General features: G+C 45.8%; 1 protein-coding gene across 4 annotated transcripts in view; it reads left to right on the top strand.

Annotated features, from left to right (window-relative positions):
* Positions 1–22,206, top strand: part of LOC121571713 (ephrin type-A receptor 3-like) — a 687,439-nt gene that overhangs the window by 8,862 nt on the left and 656,371 nt on the right. For all 4 annotated transcript variants that reach the window (XM_041883352.2, XM_041883351.2, XM_041883354.2 and 1 more), the window contains exons 2-3: positions 521–585; positions 12,193–12,853. In XM_041883352.2, coding sequence (XP_041739286.2) covers positions 521–585; positions 12,193–12,853 — 726 coding nt within the window. The remainder of the gene's footprint in view (positions 1–520; positions 586–12,192; positions 12,854–22,206) is intronic.

Below are 22,206 nucleotides of genomic sequence, written 5' to 3'. Positions count from 1 at the left end.
CTTTACAGGCGCATGGGGATTTTAGATCCAAAGATTCGTAACAGCAAATGTGGTTTTCTGACCCCGCTGTATCAGTACCAGTCAGAGGAGGGTCACACAACTGTAGCAGTGACTCAACAGCTTCCCAGGTTGATACAGACCCAGAGTATCCTGCTTGGATACCCTCATCATGGAGGACAACACAGCAGGCTGTCTCTGTTTGGTTAGATTTGGGAAGTGCTCAAAGGGGAACTGGCCGTGTGTGTGTGTGTGTGCGTGCGTGTGAGCATGTTTGTGTGTGTGTTCTAAGGAGTACTGAGAATTGTTGAGCAGCTAGGTAAATAAATACTATCCTGATCCCGTCCTTGACTAGAGGTCCCAAGGCCAGGTTTAGAGGGGAGAAGGGACGAATAGGCTAACTAGACATCAGAAGGATAGATATTCATAATGTCCATAGTAGTGCCAAAGACAAGCTTGCCACGATCAACTGCTTTCCCATAAGACACTCATCCATGTTTCTTCTCTCTCCTCATCTCTACAGTGAACCTGTTGGACTCCAAAGCCAGCCAGGGGGAGCTGGGATGGATCTCCTACCCATCACACGGGGTGAGTAGTACATACATGTACCATGGCCTACATACAAAAAGGATCTGCACATTCTATCCTGTCTGGCAGCATTCTGTCCTCTCATCAGATTTGAATGTTTTAATGGTGCTTAGGACATTTCGAAACAAACAACACAAACATATCTTATTTTCTGTTATCCTATGAGTCAAGTGGGATTAATAATCCTTAAGAGTCTGTTTACACACCCGTGCGTCAATCTAAGTAACATAATACAAAAATCCCCATCTGTAGCGTCCGAACGGTTTGGCCTAAAAAATTACAGTATTACTCTGTGGTAAGAGGAGACTCTCACGAACACAATGGTGTTCTCCCTTTTGCTCTACGACCCCCACAAGAGTCACAGGACTCGTCTGAAGCCGGTAAGGCTGATGTTGCAACTTCTGTCTGTAGCGTCCGAACCGTTTGAGCTAAAATATAATATGACCCCACTATGGAAAGGAGAGACTCTCACGAACACGCTCTACGACCCCCACAAGTGTCACAGGACTCGCCTGAAGGTAACCAATACAAACAAATGAAAGTATGGAGGTAGGTTTGTGCCAACAAAAATAAGGGGTTAAATATGTGTCTAAAAAAACAAAAATATTTCCTGAGCTTTCTTATATCTCCTAGATATATACAGTGAGGGAAAAAAGAATTTGATCCCCTGCTGATTTTGTACGTTTGCCCACTGACAAAGAAATGATCAGTCTATAATTTTAATGGTAGGTTTATTTGAACAGTGAGAGACAGAATAACAACAAAAAAATCCAGGAAAACGCATGTCAAAAATGTTATAAATTGATTTGCATTTTAATGAGGGAAATAAGTATTTGACCCCCTCTCAATCAGAAAGATTTCTGGCTCCCAGGTGTCTTTTATGCAGGTAACGAGCTGAGATTAGGAGCACACACTTAAAGGTAGTGCTCCTAATCTCAGTTTGTTACCTGTATAAAAGACACCTGTCCACAGAAGCAATCAATCAATCAGATTCCAAACTCTCCACCATGGCCAAGACCAAAGAGCTCTCCAAGGATGTCAGGGACAAGATTGTAGCCCTACACAAGGCTGGAATGGGTTACAAGACCATCGCCAAGCAGCTTGGTGAGAAGGTGACAACAGTTGGTGCGATTATTCGCAAATGGAAGAAACACAAAATAACTGTCAATCTCCCTCGGCCTGGTGCTCCATGCAAGATCTCCCCTCGTGGAGTTGCAATGATCATGAGAACGGTGAGGAATCAGCCCAGAACTACACGGGAGGATCTTGTCAATGATCTCAAGGCAGCTGGGACCATAGTCACCAAGAAAACAATTGGTAACACACTACGCCGTGAAGGACTGAAATCCTGCAGCGCCCGCAAGGTCCCCCTGCTCAAGAAAGCACATATACAGGGCCGTCTGAAGTTTGCCAATTAACATCTGAGTGATTCAGAGGAGAACTGGGTGAAAGTGTTGTGGTCAGATGAGACCAAAATCGAGCTCTTTGGCATCAACTCAACTCGCCGTGTTTGGAGGAGCAGGAATGCTGCCTATGACCCCAAGAACACCATCCCCACCGTCAAACATGGAGGTGGAAACATTATGTTTTGGGGGTGTTTTTCTGCTAAGGGGACAGGACAACTTCACTGCATCAAAGGGACGATGGACGGGGCCATGTACCGTCAAATCTTGGGTGAGAACCTCCTTGCCTCAGCCAGGGCATTGAAAATGAGTCGTGGATGGGTATTCCAGCATGACAATGACCCAAAACACACGGCCAAGGCAACAAAGGAGTGGCTCAAGAAGAAGCACATGTCACAAACGTTGAGAGACGGGTCGGACCAAGGTGCAGCGTGAAATGTATACATGTTTATTTAACTAAATAAACATTCAACAAAACAAGAAACAACGTAACGTGAAGTCCAAAGGGCTATACACATACCAGCCTAACAGGAACAAGATCCCACAATACACAGTAGGCAATGGGCTACCTAAGTATGATCCCCAATCAGAGACAACGAGCGACAGCTGCCTCTGATTGGGAATCACACCCGGCCAAACATAGAAATAGAACAACTAGAACTTAAACATATAAATACACTAACATAGATCTTAACAGAAAACTCACACCCTGACCCAACCAACGAGAGTTCTCTCGATCAGGGCGTGACAGTACCCCCCTCCCAAAGATGCGTACTCCGGCCGCACCAACCTGACTCATTAGGGGAGGGTCCAGGTGGGCCTTCTTCCTCGGAGGCGGATCCGGCTCCGGGCGTGACGACCTCTCCCTCTCTGCCTCCCCGTTGCGCCCCTGGTCTGGTCTGGACCTCGGCGCGATGCAACCTCGGGGCTGACGTCTGGGCCTGGATCGGCAATCCTCCCACGATGCACCAAGTCCTGTCTGGCCCTGGTGTGGGAGGCCCCGACCCTGGAGCGGGGCTGACGTCTGGGCCTGGAGTAGAGCTGCTGTCCGGAGCTGGACTTGGCACCGGTGGAGCGGACTGCTCTGGCTCCGGAGTGGAGCCGCTGACCGGAGCTGGACTGGGCACCGGTGGAGCGGACTGCTATGGCTCCGGAGTGGATCCGCTGACCGGAGCTGGACTGGGCACCGTTGGAGCGGACTGCTCTGGCTCTGGAGTGGAGCAGCTGACCGGTGATGGACCAGGCACCGGTGGAACGGGCACGGGCCGTGCCGGACTGGGAACACGCACCACTGGCTTGGTGCGAGGAGCAGGCACGGGCCGGGCCGGACTGGGGAAACGCACCACTGGTTTGGTGCGCGGTGCAGACATGGGCCGTGCCGAACTGGATACAGGCACCACTGGTTTGGTGTGGGGAGCAGGCACGGGCAGTGCCGGACTGGATTCAGGCACCACTGGTTTGGTGCGGGGAGCAGGCACGGGCCGGGCCGGACTGGATACAGGCACCACTGGTTTGGTGCGAGGAGCAGGCATGGGTCGTGCCGGACTGGGGACATGCACCAATGGTCTGGTGCAAGGAGCAGGAACGGGCCGGGCTGGACTGGGGACACGCACCACAGGTCTGGTGCGAGGAGCAGGAACGGGCCGGGCCGGACTGGAGACACGCACAACAGGTCTGGTGCGAGGAGCAGGAACGGGCCGGGCCGGACTGGAGACACGCACCACAGGTCTGGTGCGAGGAGCAGGAACGGGCCGGGCCGGGCCGGACTGGATACATGCACCACAGGTCTGGTGCGAGGAGCAGGAACGGGCCGGGCCGGACTGGAGACACGCACCACAGGTCTGGTGCGAGGAGCTGGCACGGGCCGTGCCGGACTGTGGAGGCACACTGGAGGTCTGGAGCTTAGAGCTGGCACAACCCGTCCTGGCTGGATGCCCACTTTCGCACGGCACGTGCGGGGCGCTGGCACAGGACGCACTGGGCTGTGAACGTGCACTGGTGACACAGTGCGTAGGGCTGACCCAGGATATACTGGACCGTGGAGGCGCACTGGAGACCAGGAGTGTTGAGCCGGCACAACCCATCCTGGCTGGATGCCCACTTGCGCACGACACGTGCGGGGCGCTGGCACAGGACGCACTGGGCTGTGAATGCGCACTGGCGACACAGTGCGTATCTCCGCATACCTAGGTTCCTCTAGGAACACACGCTCCTTCTGTTGCCTGACCAGCTCCTCTCTCTGTGCCTCCACTACTTCCTTCTCCCTTTGAGCCGCCTGTAACGTGGTGGCCTCCTCTCTCAGACAGCTCCAGTCCTTATTGCTCTCTCGCCAATCCTCCTCCAGTGAGGACTCCTCCGGAAGCCCCCACGAGTTAGGGAACAGAAACTCATCGTCGTCGTCATCCTCCGACTCCTCAGTGTAAAACTGTTCCCATTCCTGTTCCCATGGTCGTAGGGACTCCAACTGCAACCCCACCGGGTGCAGTGGTCGGGGCTCTTCTCTCTCGATCCCCCCCAAAAATTATTGGGGTTGCCTCTCTGGCTTCCTCAGCGGTTGGTCCCGTTGGCGTTGTCGTTGATCCTCTCTTGCCAGGGCCTGTATCTTCGCCCAGGGTCCTTTCCCAGCGAATATCTCCTCCCATGACCACCATTTGCCCACCTGTGACAAAGCTATTCGCTCCGCCTCGGCACGCTGCTTGGTCCTTTTGTGGTGGGATCTTCTGTCACGAACGTTGAGAGACGGGTCGGACCAAGATGCAGCGTGAAATGCATACATGTTTATTTAACTAAATAAACATTCAACAAAACAAGAAACAACGTAACGTGAAGTCCAAAGGGCTATACACATACCAGCCTAACAGGAACAAGTTCCCACAATACACAGTAGGCAATGGGCTACCTAAGTATGATCCCCAATCAGAGACAATGAGCGACAGCTGCCTCTGATTGGGAATCACACCCGGCCAAACATAGAAATAAAACAACTAGAACTTAAACATAGAAATACACTAACATAGATCTTAACAGAAAACTCACACCCTGCCCCAACCAACGTGAGTTCTCTCGATCAGGGCGTGACAGCACATTAAGGTCCTGGAGTGGCCTAGCCAGTCTCCAGACCTTAATCCCATAGAAAACCTGTGGAGGGAGCTGAATGTTCGAGTTGCCAAACGTCAGCCTCAACCTTAATGACTTGGAGAAGATCTGCAAAGAGGAGTGGGACAAAATCCCTCCTGAGATGTGTGCAAACCTGGTGGCCAACTACAAGAAACGTCTGACCTCTGTGATTGCCAACAAGGGTTTTGCCACCAAGTACTAAGTCATGTTTTGCAGAGGGGTCAAATACTTATTTCCCTCATTAAAATGCAAATCAATTTATAACATTTTTGACATGCGTTTTTCTGGATTTTTTTGTTGTTATTCTGTCTCTCACTGTTCAAATAAACCTACCATTAAAATTATAGACTGATCATGTCTTTGTCAGTGGGCAAACGTACCAAATCAGCAGGGGATCAAATACTTTTTTTCCCTCACTGTATATACCTTATATCTTGTTATTTATTTTTGGACTGGCTTTTTTGTCATTTATGAATGTGTTATTCAATGCGTTTCTATGTGCTATAGAAGTAAAGGCCAAATTCAATATTTTATCAAATAATAAAAAAGTAAAGAATTATACCTAAAGGGGTCCTAAAATTCAAAATCAAATAGCTAAATGATCCATGGTATGACCATCTTAAAACAATTCCATATGTTAGTTTAGTACCCCCCCAAGTGGTATTAACCTATCCATAGGTTAAGTATGTGATAGACTTACGATATGGGTGGGATGGGGAGAGAGATTGCGTTTCTTCATTTTGGATAAAGAAGAGGAGGATTAGCTTGTAATATGGTTTGAATTGTTGGCAACAACAGAGCAACAACACATGTTAATAAAACCCTAGCTAACATAGTATCTCAACACAGCAATCAAAACAACATATGTTAATAAAACCCTAGCTAACTTAGTATCTCAACACAGCAATCAAAACAACATATGTTAATAAAACCCTAGCTAACTTAGTATCTCAACACAGCAATCAAAACAACACATGTTAATAAAACCCTAGCTAACTTAGTATCTCAACACAGCAATCAAAACAACACATGTTAATAAAACCCTAGCTAACTTAGTATCTCAACACAGCAATCAAAACAACACAAAACAGCATGACTTCCTTCCCTAATCCACCTACTTCCTCCTGTGTCTCTACCTCTGCCATGGTCTGTGTGTGTGTGCGTGGTTGTGGGTGTGTGTGTGTGGTTCTGTGTTTATTTGTCTACCAGTTACACTACTGGCCTCGCAGTCTCCAGCAGCCAATCCCTCCTCTGAACTTTAAGTGTTAGAGTTACTGGCTGGCTGGAGCTGAAGGTAATCCACTAATTCGTTCCATAGAGCTGCCAGCCTTGGTTTCCCCCAGCCATATATTAACTACCAGCACTATAAAACTTAGAGGTTACTTTATAAGGTTGAACCAAACACACTTACCGAACACTGACTTTTAATGTCTCATGTTTATTTAGGCCCAGGTTTGAGGCCCGGTTTGGGTAATTGACATGACCTTTGAGAGTGTGAACTCCTGTAGGTAAAGCTAGACAGATTCAGAACAGTTATAAAAGGCAGAGAATGGGTTTAAATAACATACGGTACATAGATACACTACTGAATATTATGAGGAAACCAATATCTTTCTGAAAACACTGCTTGCTCTGGTCTTGAACAGTGAGAGAGTGCAGGATGGAGAGAAAGAGAGAGGGTGGTAGGAGAGAGAAAGAGTGCTGATCAAGTCCTCAAGGTGAATCATGGGTAATTACTCACGTCGTTGGCTGATGGCGGCAGATAAGCATTTTGCCCTGAGAGCCAGACCCTCTGAAATGATTTCTCATAATGCAGTGGCATGGGGCCACACGCACGCACACACACACGCACACACGCACACACACACACACAGACACACACACGTTGACAGTGACAGATGGGCCCCTGGTCTTCTGCCGCTGTAAGCAAAGTGCTAACCGGTGTTACAGTACAAACAGAACCCTAACCTCACTGTGCACCCCTGCCTCATTCTGACTCACAGTCATGTCCCTGGGGTGGGGTGTGGGTCATGGTCACTCTAATGTAGATTAGGAGTTTATGACACGTTGTTAGGATGTGGACCTCCTCATCGTCATGGTGCCCTTAGCAGGCACATGTTTCACATCTTTGAAAGAAGAAATCCCTAGCAATTTACCCCCACCAATTTACAGCTATATTCCACATTGTCTGAGGAACCAGAAGAGGAACTCATCTCCAACTGCATATCAAGTCTGGAATAATGAGAAACTCTACATGGTGCTGGGAGCCTGAGGTCTGGGCCTACACACACTATGCAATCTTGACATTGCCTCATCCAATCCCAGAGAGACACACTACATTACTGCTCTCCAGTCCAGAGCTTAATGGCACAGCTCTTTTGGCCAGCGTCCACCACTCCTCAGTCTCCACGTATTGTAATACCCAAACTCATTTAGTCACCATAGCACCATATTTTCCCCAAATACATACTGACTGACTGACTGACTGACAGAGTGAGAGGTCCCCAGCTGCACTGGGAGAGAAGAGAAAGCCTATCCATAAACGAGAGATTAGCACATGGTGGGGTCTGGAGAGAGGCTGCTATAGGGGGATATAAAAGGTGGGGGGTGTAGAGTGTGTTATGGTTTCTCTCTGGTCAAAGCTGTGATGAAAAGCTTCTGACTGATGTGGTGCAGTTGTCACGGTGACCCAGAGCAGGAAACTAAAGCTGCTCTCCACTCTGCTCTTCTCTTTGGATACTACCACCAGACTGTGGGAATGGAGAGAAAACGAGAGAAAGAAGTAAAGAAAGAGAGAGGGGTTTTCTATCTCTCTCCCAATGATTTGTGTCTCAATCTAGCAGCTGACCCCGACTCATTATTGGACACTAGTCAGATCAATGGAGCTTCAGGTTTCACCACTTTGACCTTCTGTGTTGGGTCACAGCCATCAATATCACCAGTCAGACTCCATTTAGTAGTTTATGTATTTAATCTATAAAAATATGTATGGTGCACAACATAGAGTGTTCAGCAACGAGCGTTGATGTAATCTATCACAAAAAAAACAAGGAAACAACCAAATTTGTCAAAATGTGTTATTTGACTGAAGCTATCCCTCAGTCCTTTGAAGTGCCCTGTGCAGACTGTTGATTGGTCAGTTTGTCAGTGTCTGATGGTGGTTAGGTGGACCAGCCTCAGTGTCTCAGGTTCCCCCTGGTTTTACTGCAGCAGCCTGCTCTACCTACAGCACAGATCATAGAGCACTGCTCTTCCCCTCAGCCAGGGGCAAGTTCACACACTGACCTCCCCATGACCCCCCCACAGCTGTGACCTGGGGTCAGAGGTCAGGGGTAGTCATATTAGTGTGTAGCCCAAACTGTTCGGACGCTACAGACAGAAGTTGGAAGATAGGCGGTACCGACTTCAGACTAGTACCGTGACGCTTCTGGGAGTCCACCATCGTCCTATTAGTTTATAGCCAAAATGATTCGGACGCTACAGACGTTTTCATGAGAAGACTGATTTTCGGGATGTCTCCTGGATGTCTCCTGGCCTGACAAACACTGCTGTAGCTCTGCCACCTTGTCCCGCAGATGTGGAAGGCCGACATCGGCGGATGCGGTGGATTGAGACGCAGCCCATGCAAAAAATTGATATCTCTAGCTTAAACAGACAGATTTAGATTATTATACTAATTAGATTTCCGCATGGGCGTGGACATCGACTCTAGGGGCTTTTAACAAGGGCCCCAGGACCAGTTGAAGCAATATAGCCCCATAACATAAAAGATCCACCACCATATTTGACAGTAGGTATGGGCTTATTTTCTGCTCATGCATTCTCATTTAGACTCCAAACCCACCACTCGTGTGTGTGGCCAAAGAGCTCTATTTTCATGTTACCCAACAAATGTAAACCCCTGGAGTTTGCTAAATTGCATTGGTACTTGGATTGGAACCGGTGCTTTGGTCAGATGATATGAAAATAGAGCTCTGGCCACACACACCAGTGGTGGGTTTGGCGTTGAAATGAGAATGCATGAGTAGAAGATAACCCCATACCTACCGTCAAATATGGTGGTGGATCTTTGACATTAATTGGTCACAAAATCAAAATCTTGCAATGGCCGTCTCAGTCTCCGGACTTGAAACCCATTGAAAACCTGGGGTTTGAATTGAAGAGGGCAGTTCATGAGCGCAGACGAAGTACATCAAGGATCTGGAAGGATTCTGTATGGAGGAATGGTCTAAGATCCCTCCCAATGTGTTCTCCAACTCATAAAAGAAAGGCTCAGCGCTGTTATCTTTGCAAGGTGAGGTATAGAGAGGTATTGAAAACAGGGGTGTCAATACATTTTACCACTACGTTTTTGAGCAAAAAAATATTACTTGTTAAACAAAATCTCTTTCTCTGAGCAATTGTATTAGTATAAAATAATATTATTTCCCCATTTTTGGGAGAATACAATATTGCTCAGTATTTGAATTATACATTTTATACACTAATTTTTGCTAATTTCTATCAAGGGTGTCAATAACTTCGGACCCCACTGTATATCAATTAGTGTGAGAGAGTTGTCCTGACATATAGAAAAGTGGTGTTGCTAGTTTTAGACCCCTAACACTGCCTAACACTGGCCTTCTACTGTCACTTTCTCTGTCATTCTGTCGCTTTCTCTGTCATTCTGTCACGTTCTCTGTCATTCAGTCGCTTTCTCTGTCATTCTGTCACTTTCTCTGTCATTCTGTCACTTTCTCTGTCATTCTGTCACTTTCTGTGTCATTATGTCACTTTCTCTGTCATTATGTCACTTTCTCTGTCATTCTGTTGCTTTCTCTGTCATTCTGTCACTTTCTCTGTCATTCGGTCACTTTCTCTGTCATTCTGTCACTTTCTCTGTCATTCTGTTACTTTCTCTGTCATTCTGTCACTTTCTCTCTTTCTGTGTATGTTTCTCTCTGGATTACCCACACTCTCTCCCTCCCCCCACTCTCTCTCTCTCTCCCTCCCCCCTCTCTCACTCTCCCTATCCCCCCTCTCCCCCTCCCCCCACTCTCTCTCTCCCTCCCCCATTCTCTCTCTCCCTCCCCCCACTCTCTCTCTCCCTCCCCTGCTCTCTCTCTCCCTCCCCCTGCTCTCTCTCTCTTCCTCCCCCCGCTCTCTCTCTCTCCCTCCTCCCACTCTCTCTCTCTCTCCCTCCCCCACTCTCTCCCTTCAATAATGGAAACCCAGTAACTCTGTAATTCTGACCTCACATTCATTTAAATGATGAGGAAGAATATGGAAACTGAGAAAATGTGTGTGTGTGTGTGAGAGTGCGTGTACTTATATGTAAAATATGTGTGTGTGTCGTGAGTGTGTGTGTGTGTGAAGTCTAAATCACAGAGGTCATGTGTATAATACTACTACAGGGCTGTAGACATGACAGTCTTGTCTAACCAATGTAATTCCACTGTAACGTGATCAGGAGAAGGATTATAAGGTAATTACATATCTCCCTCTCTGAAACACCAGCTCTCCTCTCTCACTGACCCGCTGCCAGAGACTCAGCTAGCTGCCAGTGTGTGTGTGTGTGTGTGTGCTCGTTGGTCCGACTTTATAGCCAATGCACACATGGGTGTAGGGTTAGTGCTTTGCCAAACACACCAAATGGTTTCCCCATTTCATTACTCCCTTCATTTCTTCTCTCCCCCTCTCTCTCTCCCCCCTCTCTCTCTCCCCTCTCCCCTTCCTTGTTGGTATCAGTGCTGTAAAGAGATAGTTATACAAGTCCACTGTCATCATCAGAGCTGGAGAGGAGCGAGAGGCTGTGCAGTTGAGAGATGACATCTCATGCTGTGCGTGTCAAAGAGAGATGCAGAAAGGGAGGGAGGAAGAGTAGAAAGAAGCGAAGGAGGGGTGAAGTTTGTCATAATGATGTCATGTATGGCAGGGGATGGTCTATGTAATATGCTATTCTCCAGTGTATGATCTGCACATCATATAAAAACGTTCATATGTTTTGGCAGCAGTGGTTTAAAGCACAGCCATTCTCTGGAATAGGATAACTAATACACACACGCACGCACACACACACACACACACACACACACACACACTGCAAGACTCAGTTACTCTGCGCTGCCACCTGGATTTCATTTCTAACCCCTGCTTCCACCGCCCCTCTCTAACCGCACTGGCATGCCTGTGTGTGTGTGTGTGTGTGTGTGTGTGTGCTACCTTATTCCAGTGTGTGTGCATCCCAGAGAGAACTCATACAAAGACAGTATTAGTGGAAAGAGCAATCACTGAGTCAAATTTGATCTATTTTAATTTGCATTATATCGCTGTACATGAAGATATAAAGTCATAATAGTATAAACCCTGGTCCCTACATCCCACAGTGATCTCCTTTCAGAGAGAGAGAGGTTTGTTCCTACTCTTGCACCAAGGATAGCAGCTGAGTAGCTGCTCCTCTTAGGAGTGAAAGCTAAAGATCTGTGGAAGGAAGAGGAGAAAGAATCCCCTCCTAATGCTTTAAATAGACTTCCATATGTAGAAGACGTGTGTGTGTGTGTGTGTGTGAGAGAGAGAGAGAGAGAGAGAGAGAGAGAGAGAGAGAGAGAGAGAGAGAGAGAGAGAGAGAGAGAGAGAGAGAGAGAGAGAGAGAGAGAGAGAGAGAGAGAGAGAGAGAGAGAGAGAGGTTGCCAAATAAATCAATATTATTGTAATAGAAAACACAGACTCTCCGTTCATCATTAAACTAAAGTTCCACTTACCCAGAGCAGTTCTCTGTGTGTAGAAGAGACTTATTCATTCATTTAGCAACTCACTCTGATGGAGAATAATGGCATTTAAAGCCATACATTATAATATGTGTCACTTCAACCACAATAATAACCATTGTTCAAGTGTTTCCCTATTCATCACAGCTTTGATTCAATGTTTAACCGTTGGGACAGGGAGAATAAACTACATGATGTATGAGTATCCTGGTGTGTTTAGAAGAAAGTAACAGAATTGCTTCATTCTCTTTCCTCTCTCCCCCTCTCTCTTACGTCCCTCCCCCCTCCATCTCTCCCCCTCTCTTACGTCCCTCCCCCCTCCATCTCTCCCCTCTTCTCAGTGGGAGGAGATCAGTGGAGTAGACGAGCACTACACTCCCATCCGGACATTCCAGGTGTGTAACGTGATGGAGTACAGTCAGAACAACTGGCTGAGGACCAACTGGATCCCCCGCCAGTCAGCCCAGAAGATCTACGTGGAGCTCAAGTTCACCCTGAGAGACTGTAACTCCATCCCCCTGGTCCTGGGGACCTGTAAGGAGACCTTCAACCTGCTGTACATGGAGACAGACGAGGACCAGGGCAGCCACTTCAGAGAACACCAGTTCTCTAAGATCGACACCATCGCTGCAGACGAGAGCTTTACCCAGATGGACCTGGGAGACCGCATCCTGAAGCTCAACACAGAGGTCCGGGAGGTGGGGCCTGTTACCAAGAAGGGCTTCTACCTGGCGTTCCAGGACGTGGGGGCGTGTGTGGCGCTGGTCTCAGTCAGGGTCTACTTTAAGAAGTGCCCGTTCACTGTGAGGAACCTGGCCTCCTTCCCTGACACGGTGCCCATGGACTCTCAGTCATTGGTGGAGGTGAAGGGCTTGTGTGTCAATCACTCCAAGGAGGAGGAGCCACCGCGTATGTACTGTAGTACAGAGGGGGAGTGGCTAGTGCCCATAGGGAAGTGTCTGTGTAACGTCGGCTATGAGGACAGAGGGAGCTCCTGCCAAGGTAAGACACAGAGTTATAATGTTCACTATACAATTTTTTTCTGAATACATTTCCTTCTTTCTTTTTCTCCCCCTCTCTCTCCCCTTTATTGTATCTCTCTCTTTCACCTCCCTCCTACTCCATTGCTGAAATATACAGTAACTTCATCATAGGCTCTAAGTGTGTACAATACCTTGTAATGTTTTGAAAGCATGGTTTCAGCTGTGGTAAAGTCCTGATCTACTACATAGACTCACACACATCATATCTGTCGGCCATCTCTGGCCTTTGCTCTACCACAAGAAACCCAGTATGGGATGTGTGTATAAGGGTTGGATGAGGAGTTCTGTGTGTGTATGGTAGAGGGACCAGCTTGCAGTAGTTACTGTATATCAGTGAGCTCCTCCTCTCTGACCTCAACAGAACAGAGGAAGGACCATAGTTATCTGTGTCTGTCTGCTGTTGGAGGCCATGGAGAGAGGGTGATTTCAGAGAGAAGGGTGTGTGCTGCTGAGGACTGGGTCATGAAAGGTTACTGGGCTGGTGTTTTGGGTGTTTTGAATTGGGTGCAGGGCTGGGAAATAGGCCTGGAGAAGATGACGTTATATCATATGGTGTTTGCAAAGATATGATAATATGGGGATATAGTGTGTGTTGGTTCCAGTGGGAGCCCAAAGAAATGACTACAGCTCAGAACGTCAAGAGACCATCTACTCCTCTTCTCTCCTTTCAGTTGGGAAAGCGCTGTGTTGAGCACTGTGTGAAGATATTGATCCACTCTCTGTGCGTTCACTATTCTATGGATGAGTGAGTGGAAGGCTGAATGAGTCATGTTTAGTTTAATGAAAGATCAAAGCTAATCTCATAGGTCAAGTTCTGATGTCAAGGGTAACAGAGAGAAGCACCTTCCCTTTAAAAGGAAGACAGACAAATGGTAGTGTGAGGCAACACCTCCTGCTGCGCTCTCTCTCTCTCTCTCTCTCTCTCTCTCTCTCTCTCTCTCTCTCTCTCTCTCTCTCTCTCTCTCTCTCTCTCTCGCTCTCTCTCTCTCTCTCTCTCTCTCTCTCTCTCTCTCTCTCTCTCTCTCTCTCTCTCTCTCTCTCTCTCTCTCTCTCTCTCTCTCTCTCTCTCTCTCTCTCTCTCTCTCTCTCTCTCTCTCTCTCTCTCTCTCTCTCTCTCTCTCTCTCTCTCTCTCTCTCTCTCCTGTCAGTGTGAGTAGTGTGAATGTTTGGGTGTATTTGACAATCTCTTATTAGTTTCTCTGACGGCTAATGGAGTCTAATAAGGGCTTATGTTACGCCGGTCTGTGACAGCTGCTCTGTGACACACACACACACACACACACACACACACACACACACACACACACACACACACACACACACACACACACACACACACACACACACACACACACACACACATCCCCCCATGAACAGCAACAGCGAGGGGCCCAGTGCGCACCTCATCCACCAGGCCCCTAGTGTTAACAGACAGATGAGTGTTGGGGGGCCAGTGTAATGTGCGGTGGGTAGCAGAGTGGCCACGCTAACACAGGGATATGTTTAGGTGTCCAGACCTACTTCTCCTAGCTGAGTGTGTTAGTGTAACTCTGAGTCAGATGTAAAGAAACACTTTACTGCTATAGTTCACTGAATATTTCATGGAGTATGTTTTCTTTGAGAAGTGATGCAGCATCTTCCATTTCTCTTTGCTGTGTGTGTGTGTGTGTGTGTACTGCGCACATTTGTGTGTTTGTATAGGCCTCAGAGTGTATTTGAAGGCTTTAGTAGAGTATGTGGGGTATTGTATTAAACTGTCATAATTATCCTGTTTCATAGCTCTGTGTGTTTGTTCAGAGACGTGTGTGAAGCTGAGGGATGTTTTCATAGTGAGGCTTCAAAAGAACACAAACATTCCGTCCAGCTACACAGGCTTTAGCTTGCTGCCACCTATGTGGTGTGTTTCAGTGTATATGTTTCTTTGTGTGTGTGCGCACGTGTGTGCGTGCATTCAAGCAATGTCTGCTAGCATTAAGAGCAAAGTTCAATGGACTTAAAGTCCTTTTGCCAGTAATATAACATTGTCTGAGCACTGACGGTCACCTCACTCAGGAGGGGGCTCACTTAACTGGATCTCAACCTTGTAATAGGCTGTATCCGCCTCAGCCATAGAGAGGTGATGAGTAGACACCTCACCTTATCATGCTATTACAGTTTTTCTCGATTGCTAAGACACATTTCTTGAAAGCTGCTCTCCTTTTCTCTTAACTGTGAACACAAAACCCAATTTTCAAGCTACATTCACAAAACCTCAGACTCTTCTTGCAAAACCAAACTTTCACCTCAAAACAGTTCAATCTGTGCTCAAAACTGAACTATGATGTCAAATCGTGCCCCGAGTCAATCAAAATAAAAAACACTACTGAACAGTCACTAAACACTACGTAGAAAAATTGAAAACACAATGCTCAGGACATGAAGCTGGAGAAATAAATGTTTATTGTTCACTGTAGGCTAAATGCATGTTGCAAAACAAAAAAAAACCTGTGCATTTAGCACTTGTACAAAAAGACAAAACAGAAATCTTGTGCATTTACATGTAGCACTTGTAAAAACAAACAGAAATCTTATGCGTTTGCCACTTGTGTACAGTAAGCCCATGTAAAAATAAAGTACAAAAATATACAAATAAGTGCATTACTCAGCCACAGCATCATGTCTCCGTACTGGGTCAGGCCACAGGACTTCATCCACATCACAGGCCACATTTTGTCTGGCCAGGCAACGGGGAAAAAACCCCTGGCATGCCGTATCCAGGCTTGGCATGCCTCCACACCTATGTCACCACAGGCAAGTCCCATGGCTTGCAGGAGATTTACCCTGGTGTAAGGTTGGCGTTCATATACCTTCCACCGCCATGAGGAGAAGAATTCCTCAATGGGGTTTAGGAAAGGGGAGTACGGTGGAAGGCAAAGATTGATAAAACCTTGGTTCATATTGTACCACTTTCTAACCTGGAGGGCTCTGTGAAAACTCACATTGTCCCAAACAACAACATAGATGGGATGCTCATCCTGCTGCCCTAACAAAGCATCTCGCATGTGATTGAGGAAAATGAGGAGCTGGTGAGTGTTGTAGGGCCCCAGGTTGGCATGATGGTGGACAACCCCATGATTGCTGATGGCAGCACATAATGTGACATTGCCACCACGCTGCCCAGGAACACCAACAATGGCCCGATGGCCAATCACATTACGGCCTCTCCTTCTCCTTTTGGTGAGATTAAACCCAGCTTCATCCATGTAGATGTATTGATGGGGTCTTTCCATTGCATCCAGTTGAAAAACCCTCTGTAGAAATATATATAGTTTTGTAAGTGATACGGAAAAAGTGATTTAGGCCACTACAGTAAATCACTACTTAGAGTAATCAACATTGAATGTGTCTGGATATATGCCAACCTGTACATACTGGAATCTTTGCTCTTTGACTCTGTCTGAGTTGCGATCAAAGGGCACTCTGTATAGCTGTTTCATGCGCAGTCTGTTGCGCTTGAGGACACGATCAACAGTAGAGAGGCTGACACTGTTGATACCCTCAAAATGTAAATGGTCCTCAATGATCTTCTGCTGAACTTCGCTCAGTTTAATGGCATTGTTCTCACGGACCATATCAACAATTAGGGTCTCTTGGTGTGGGGAGAACATACCTGTCCTCCCACCCCCCATGTGGCAGTCTTTCAATTATACAAAAAGAGAACATGGAGTTACAAAAAATATACATGGAATACTAGGCCTACAAACAGTTAGACCAACCCTCCATTACAATACTACAGTACATTGGTACAGTGATGTACTGAAACATATATTCACTTACAGTATACTGTGGTACAGTATATAGTATGTCATACAGTAATTGCTGTCAACATTTACATACTGTACTATAATGTCAAAAAAAAGTTATTACCTGTTCTCTTCTCTAAATCTTCGGATTATGGTGGACACAGTGAATCTACTGATGTTTGGTTGTACCCTTTGTCCAGCCTCCCTCATGCTCATACCATGGACAAGAACATGGTCAATCACAGTAGCTCTGATTTCATCAGATATTACTGTTCTTTGTCTTCGCTGACCACCTCGACCACCTCGACCTCCTCTCACACGAACTCTTCCTCTCAGATTTCTATCCATTGTAGGGCCTCACAAACCAGTGCTCTCTGAACTGGCTTACTGTATATGTTCCCTCACATCATTAGCCACAAGTGTGATCAATTTTGAGTTGTTGTGTTCAAGTGGTGATACCTGTGCTCTAATTGTGTTTGACTTTTGTCACCTGTGCTCACCATTATGCAGCACGGGTGCATCACAATGAAAATGTGTTGGCAAGTTGTGTCTAAACAGGTGAAAAGTGCTTATGGTTTTGCCAAAAGAGTGATTGATTCAATCAATGGGTTCAGGCAACTGAGCATTTGGTTCAGACAATAGGGTTTAGTGTTTTAGCAATTGAGAAAAACTGTAACACACAGGGGTTCAGTGCAGTTTTGTTGACAGACATTGTCGCCCAGTGGAGTGGAGTGACACTGTCCTCTGGTGTTACAATGGACTGGAGCAGGTGATCTAGCGTCTATCTACCATCAGTGTAAGTCCTCCAAACTTAATTTGAGCTTAAAACAGCAAACACAGGCCGCTCAGAAGCCAGCCGGATGTGTGTGACACAGTGTGTGTGTGTGTGTGTTAGCAGCTGTTCATCAGTTCCTCTGAGAGAGACAAAGGTTTACATTCCTGTTGGATTTACCAAGGCACACAGTCCCCACACACACTAGTCCTTATTACTTATCAAACACACACACATACACACACACACACACACACACACCAGAGTGCAGTGGGGTATTTTAACAAGTCGCCAGTAAAGCTGAGGAGTAACTTTAACTCTGCCTGACACATGCATGTGCACACACACACACACACACACACACACAAAAACACACACACACACTGTTCCCAGTTGTGAGCAATTCTTGGTGCTGATCTATCGGCTCATGTGATGTTAGCTCTTGTTTCTACCCTGTCTTAGTTTATGTGTACGTGTGTGAAAGAGAGAGCACTCTACATTTCTCTTACAGTACACATTGATTCCTCCTCTAGGCTGACATTGGCTTTAGAAGTGGTTTAGATGAGTGTAGAGAGACCGATTGGTCTCTTCGTCTAAAAACTGATGTTCATTAGTCAGATCATCTGTAACACAACAACGGGCCAGTACTGGCTCTCTATGTCGATATGGGCTCTGGTCATTATGGAGTTGGAACTGTGTAGCGTTTTGATGTGTAGATATTTTGGCTTGTTTTTGGTCTTCTTTTAGGCTGTGGTTGTTTTGGGAGTAGCAGTATAGCTAATGATGCAGTGTTGTGTAATATTTTCTTCAGGCTTGGATGGGATGGGAGGGGGGTTGGGAGTAGCCCTGGTGGGAGCAGGGAGGAAGGAGGTGATCTTAGTTTGACGGGTTTTGCCATGGAGGCAAATAGCAAGACTGCTCACTACTGCTCACACACTGTGTGTGTGTGTGTGTGTGTGTGTGTGTGTGTGTGTGTGTGTGTGTGTGTTGAGCAGTTTGGGTCTCTCAGAATGCCAGCTCAGGCGAGTTCATGCCTAACACAGCGGACACAAAGACAGAAAATACATACACACAGAGGTCCCACACTGGCCTTAGTCATACACGTGGCCTTTAGTTTGAGTGATACAGGCTCTGACATGTTTGTGTTGCATCGGAGGCAGGGTTGGGTAGGTTACTTTCTAAATGTAATCCATTACAGTTACTAGTTACCTGTCCAAAATTGTTATTAGTAACGTATCTTTTGGATTACCAAAACTCAGTAACGTAATCTGATTACTTTCCGTTACTTTTAGATTACTTTCCCCTTAAAAGGCGCTGGTTAGTGTTTTTCGTCAAGAATCTTGTTCTGAGGGCCTCCCGAGTGGCGCAGCGGTCTAAGGCACTGCATCGCAGTGCTAGAGGTGTAAATACAGACCCGGGTTCGCATGGCTCTCGACCTTCGCCTCTCCCGAGTCTGTACGGGGGTTGCAGGGTCGTGTTTCGGAGGACGCATGGCTCTCGACCTTCGCCTCTCCCGAGTCTGTACGGGGGTTGCAGGGATGGGACAAGACTAACTACCAATTGGATATCGCGGTAAAACGTAAACAAATGGAGGCAGCTCTGCAGAGTGGTCACCAGCTGGCACAGCCACAATGTCATAAAATCTGATTTTAACCCTAACCACACTGCTAACCCTAATGCCTAACCCTAACCTTAAATTAAGACCTAAAAGCACATTTTTGTTTTAATTATTTTTACAATATAGCCAATTTTGACTTTGCAGCTGGCCCATCTAGCGGAAATCACTCAGTTCTGCCTCAAGGACAAGACTCATCCCAATAAATGTCAACCTGCTTAAGAAGCATTAGATGAAGACAAAAATGTATATCACCAATTGAACGACATCCATTGCAGGATAAATCAATGTTAGAGTTTACCAGTGTGGAGGAGTAGTGAACTACATTTAGTTCAACTAGTAATTTAATTACATTTTGCAGTAGCTTGGTGGTAGTTTAACTAAATTCAAATCTTGGTGGTGTTTTCAGTAGTTAATAACTTTTTTTGCCATGTAGTGGTGTAGCTAACTACTGGAACTACACACTACGTTTTTTTCTAAAAATAAAATAAGTAGACAAGAATGTTCTTTCTTTTTTGGCATCAGACCTGCCTAATTCTCACTTGAAACACTTTTTGTGTGCCTAATTTTAACTTTTTGTGTTTAATAGGCTAAATTACACATTCTGTTAACATCTGACTCCAGAGTGATCTGTTCTTGCAATCTGTAATCTATGACATTTCAGATTTAGATATGATACTTTTTCACAAAGTAGTTTGGATGTAGTGAAGTAGCTACAGTTAAGTAAGCTATATTTTTCATAAGGGTAGCTTTAGTGTAGCTTAACTTCTTCCAGTGTGAATTAATTGGTAGCTTCCCCAACACTGGTGTTTACATACAGTGCCTTGCAAAAGTATTCATCCTCATTGGCTTTCTCCTATTTTGTTGCATTACAACCTGTAATGTAAATTGATTTTTATTTGGATTTCATGTAATGGACATACACAAAATAGTCCAAATTGGTGAAGTGAAATGAAAATAATTACTTCTTTCAACAAATTCAAAAAAATTAATAATGGAAAAGTGGTGCGTGCATATGTATTCACCCCCTTTGCGATGAAGCCCCTAAATAAGATCTGGTGCAACCAATTACCTTCAGAAGTCACATAATTAGTTAAATATAGTCCACCTGTGTGCAATCTAAGTGTCACATGATCTCAGTATATATACACCTGTTCTGAAAGGCCCCAGAGTCTGCAACACCACTAAGCAAGGGGCAGCACCAAGCAAGCGGCACCATACAGACCAAGGAGCTCTCCAAACCGGTCAGGGACAAAGTTGTGGAGAAGTACAGATCAGGTTGGGTTATAAAAAAATATCAGAAACTTTGAACATCCCACGGAGCACCATTAAATCCATTATAAAAAAATTGAAAGAATATGGCACCACAACAAACCTGCCAAGAGAGGGCCGCCCACCAAAACTCACGGACCAGGCAAGGAGGGCATTAATCAGAGAGGCAACAATGAGACCAAAGATAACCCTGAAGGAGCTGCAAAGCTCCACAGCGGAGATTGGAGTATCTGTCCATAGGACCACATTAAGCCGTACACTCCACAGAGCTGGGCTTTACGGAAGAGTGGCCAGAAAAAAGCCATTGCTTAAAGAAAAAAATTAGCAAACACATTTGGTGTTCGCCAAAAGGCACGTGGGAGACTCCCCAAACATATGGAAGAAGGTACTCTGGTCAGATGAGACTAAAATTGAGCTTTTTAGCCATCAAGGAAAACGCTATGTCTGGCGCAAACCCAACACCTCTCATCACCCCGAGAACACCATCCCCACAGTGAAGCATGGTGGTGGCAGCATCATGCTGTGGGGATGTTTTTCATCGGCAGGGACTGGGAAACTGGTCAGAATTGAAGGAATGATGGATGGCGCTAAATACAGGGAAATTCTTGAGGGAAACCTGTTTCAGTCTTCCAAAGATTTGAGACTGGGACGGAGGTTCACCTTCCAGCAGGACAATGACCCTAAGCATACTGCTAAAGCAACACTTGAGTAGTTTAAGGGGAAACATTTAAATGTCTTGGAATGGCCTTGTCAAAGCCCAGACCTCAATCCAATTGAGAATCTGTGGTATGACTTAAAGATTGCTGTACACCAGCGGAACCCATCCAACTTGAAGGAGTTGGAGCAGTTTTGCCTTGAAGAATGGGCAAAAATCCCAGTGGCTAGATGTGCCAAGCTTATAGAGACATACCCCAAGAGACTTGCAGCTGTAATTGCTCTACTAAGTATTGACTTTGGGGGGGTGAAAAGTTATGCACGCTCAAGTTTTCAGTTTTTTTGTCTTATTTCTTGTTTGTTTCATAATAAAAAATATTTTGCATCTTCAAAGTGGTAGGCATGTTGTGTAAATCAAATGATACAAACGCCCCAAAAATCCATTTTAATTCCAGGTTGTAAGGCAACAAAATAGGAAAAATGCCAAGGGGGGTGAATACCTTCGCAAGCCACTGTAGCTGGCCATAAATGGATGTTGCATTTTACTTTATGGGTTGGTTATGTAGGCTTCTTCTAACCCATTGCTTTCTACTACAGGTAATAATACGATTAGGCTATATGTTTACATAAAGTAAACAGAGTCCAGTCATTCCAATTAATTGAATACTCCTTGATCTTCAAGAATAGGACTTGGAAATATAGAAGTTGTTTCTCCGGAGCATAACCCAAAAACAAAGGACTTATTAGCCTACTCTTTTGTTTAGGTTTTTGTTGGCATGATGGACTCATTGGGCTCATTGCTTCGAATTGAAAAATAAATGCTGCTCTCGGAATGGCATGCTTTGAGAACTACTGAAAAGTGCTATTTGTATGTGCCATATGCTGCATTTGCTATAAGCCTATTGTTTACCTTTTTGTTGGTGACACTTTGATATCTCCATCGTTTGCATCTGTTCAAGTCTATCAAAAGTGCACGAGTTTGAGCATGTGATCGTTAGGCCTATGGATATTTATTTAAAAAATGTATCAGTGCAAATTAGATAAAGCAATAAAAGCCCCACTCATAGTCTTCTTAAATTAAACTCGTTTTTGACAGTATAGAGCATAATACCCCGGGGGAGTTTAGAAGGGAGGAACTCCCTCAAACTTTTATTCCAGAGGCTGGGATCCACACTGCAGCTGTTGCAAGAGCACATTTTTCACTGGCTTTCTACTGG

Source organism: Coregonus clupeaformis, chromosome 29 (genome assembly GCF_020615455.1).
Source record: "Coregonus clupeaformis isolate EN_2021a chromosome 29, ASM2061545v1, whole genome shotgun sequence".
Taxonomy (NCBI): Eukaryota; Metazoa; Chordata; class Actinopteri; order Salmoniformes; family Salmonidae; genus Coregonus; species Coregonus clupeaformis.
This window is presented reverse-complemented; position numbering and strand designations above follow the sequence as displayed.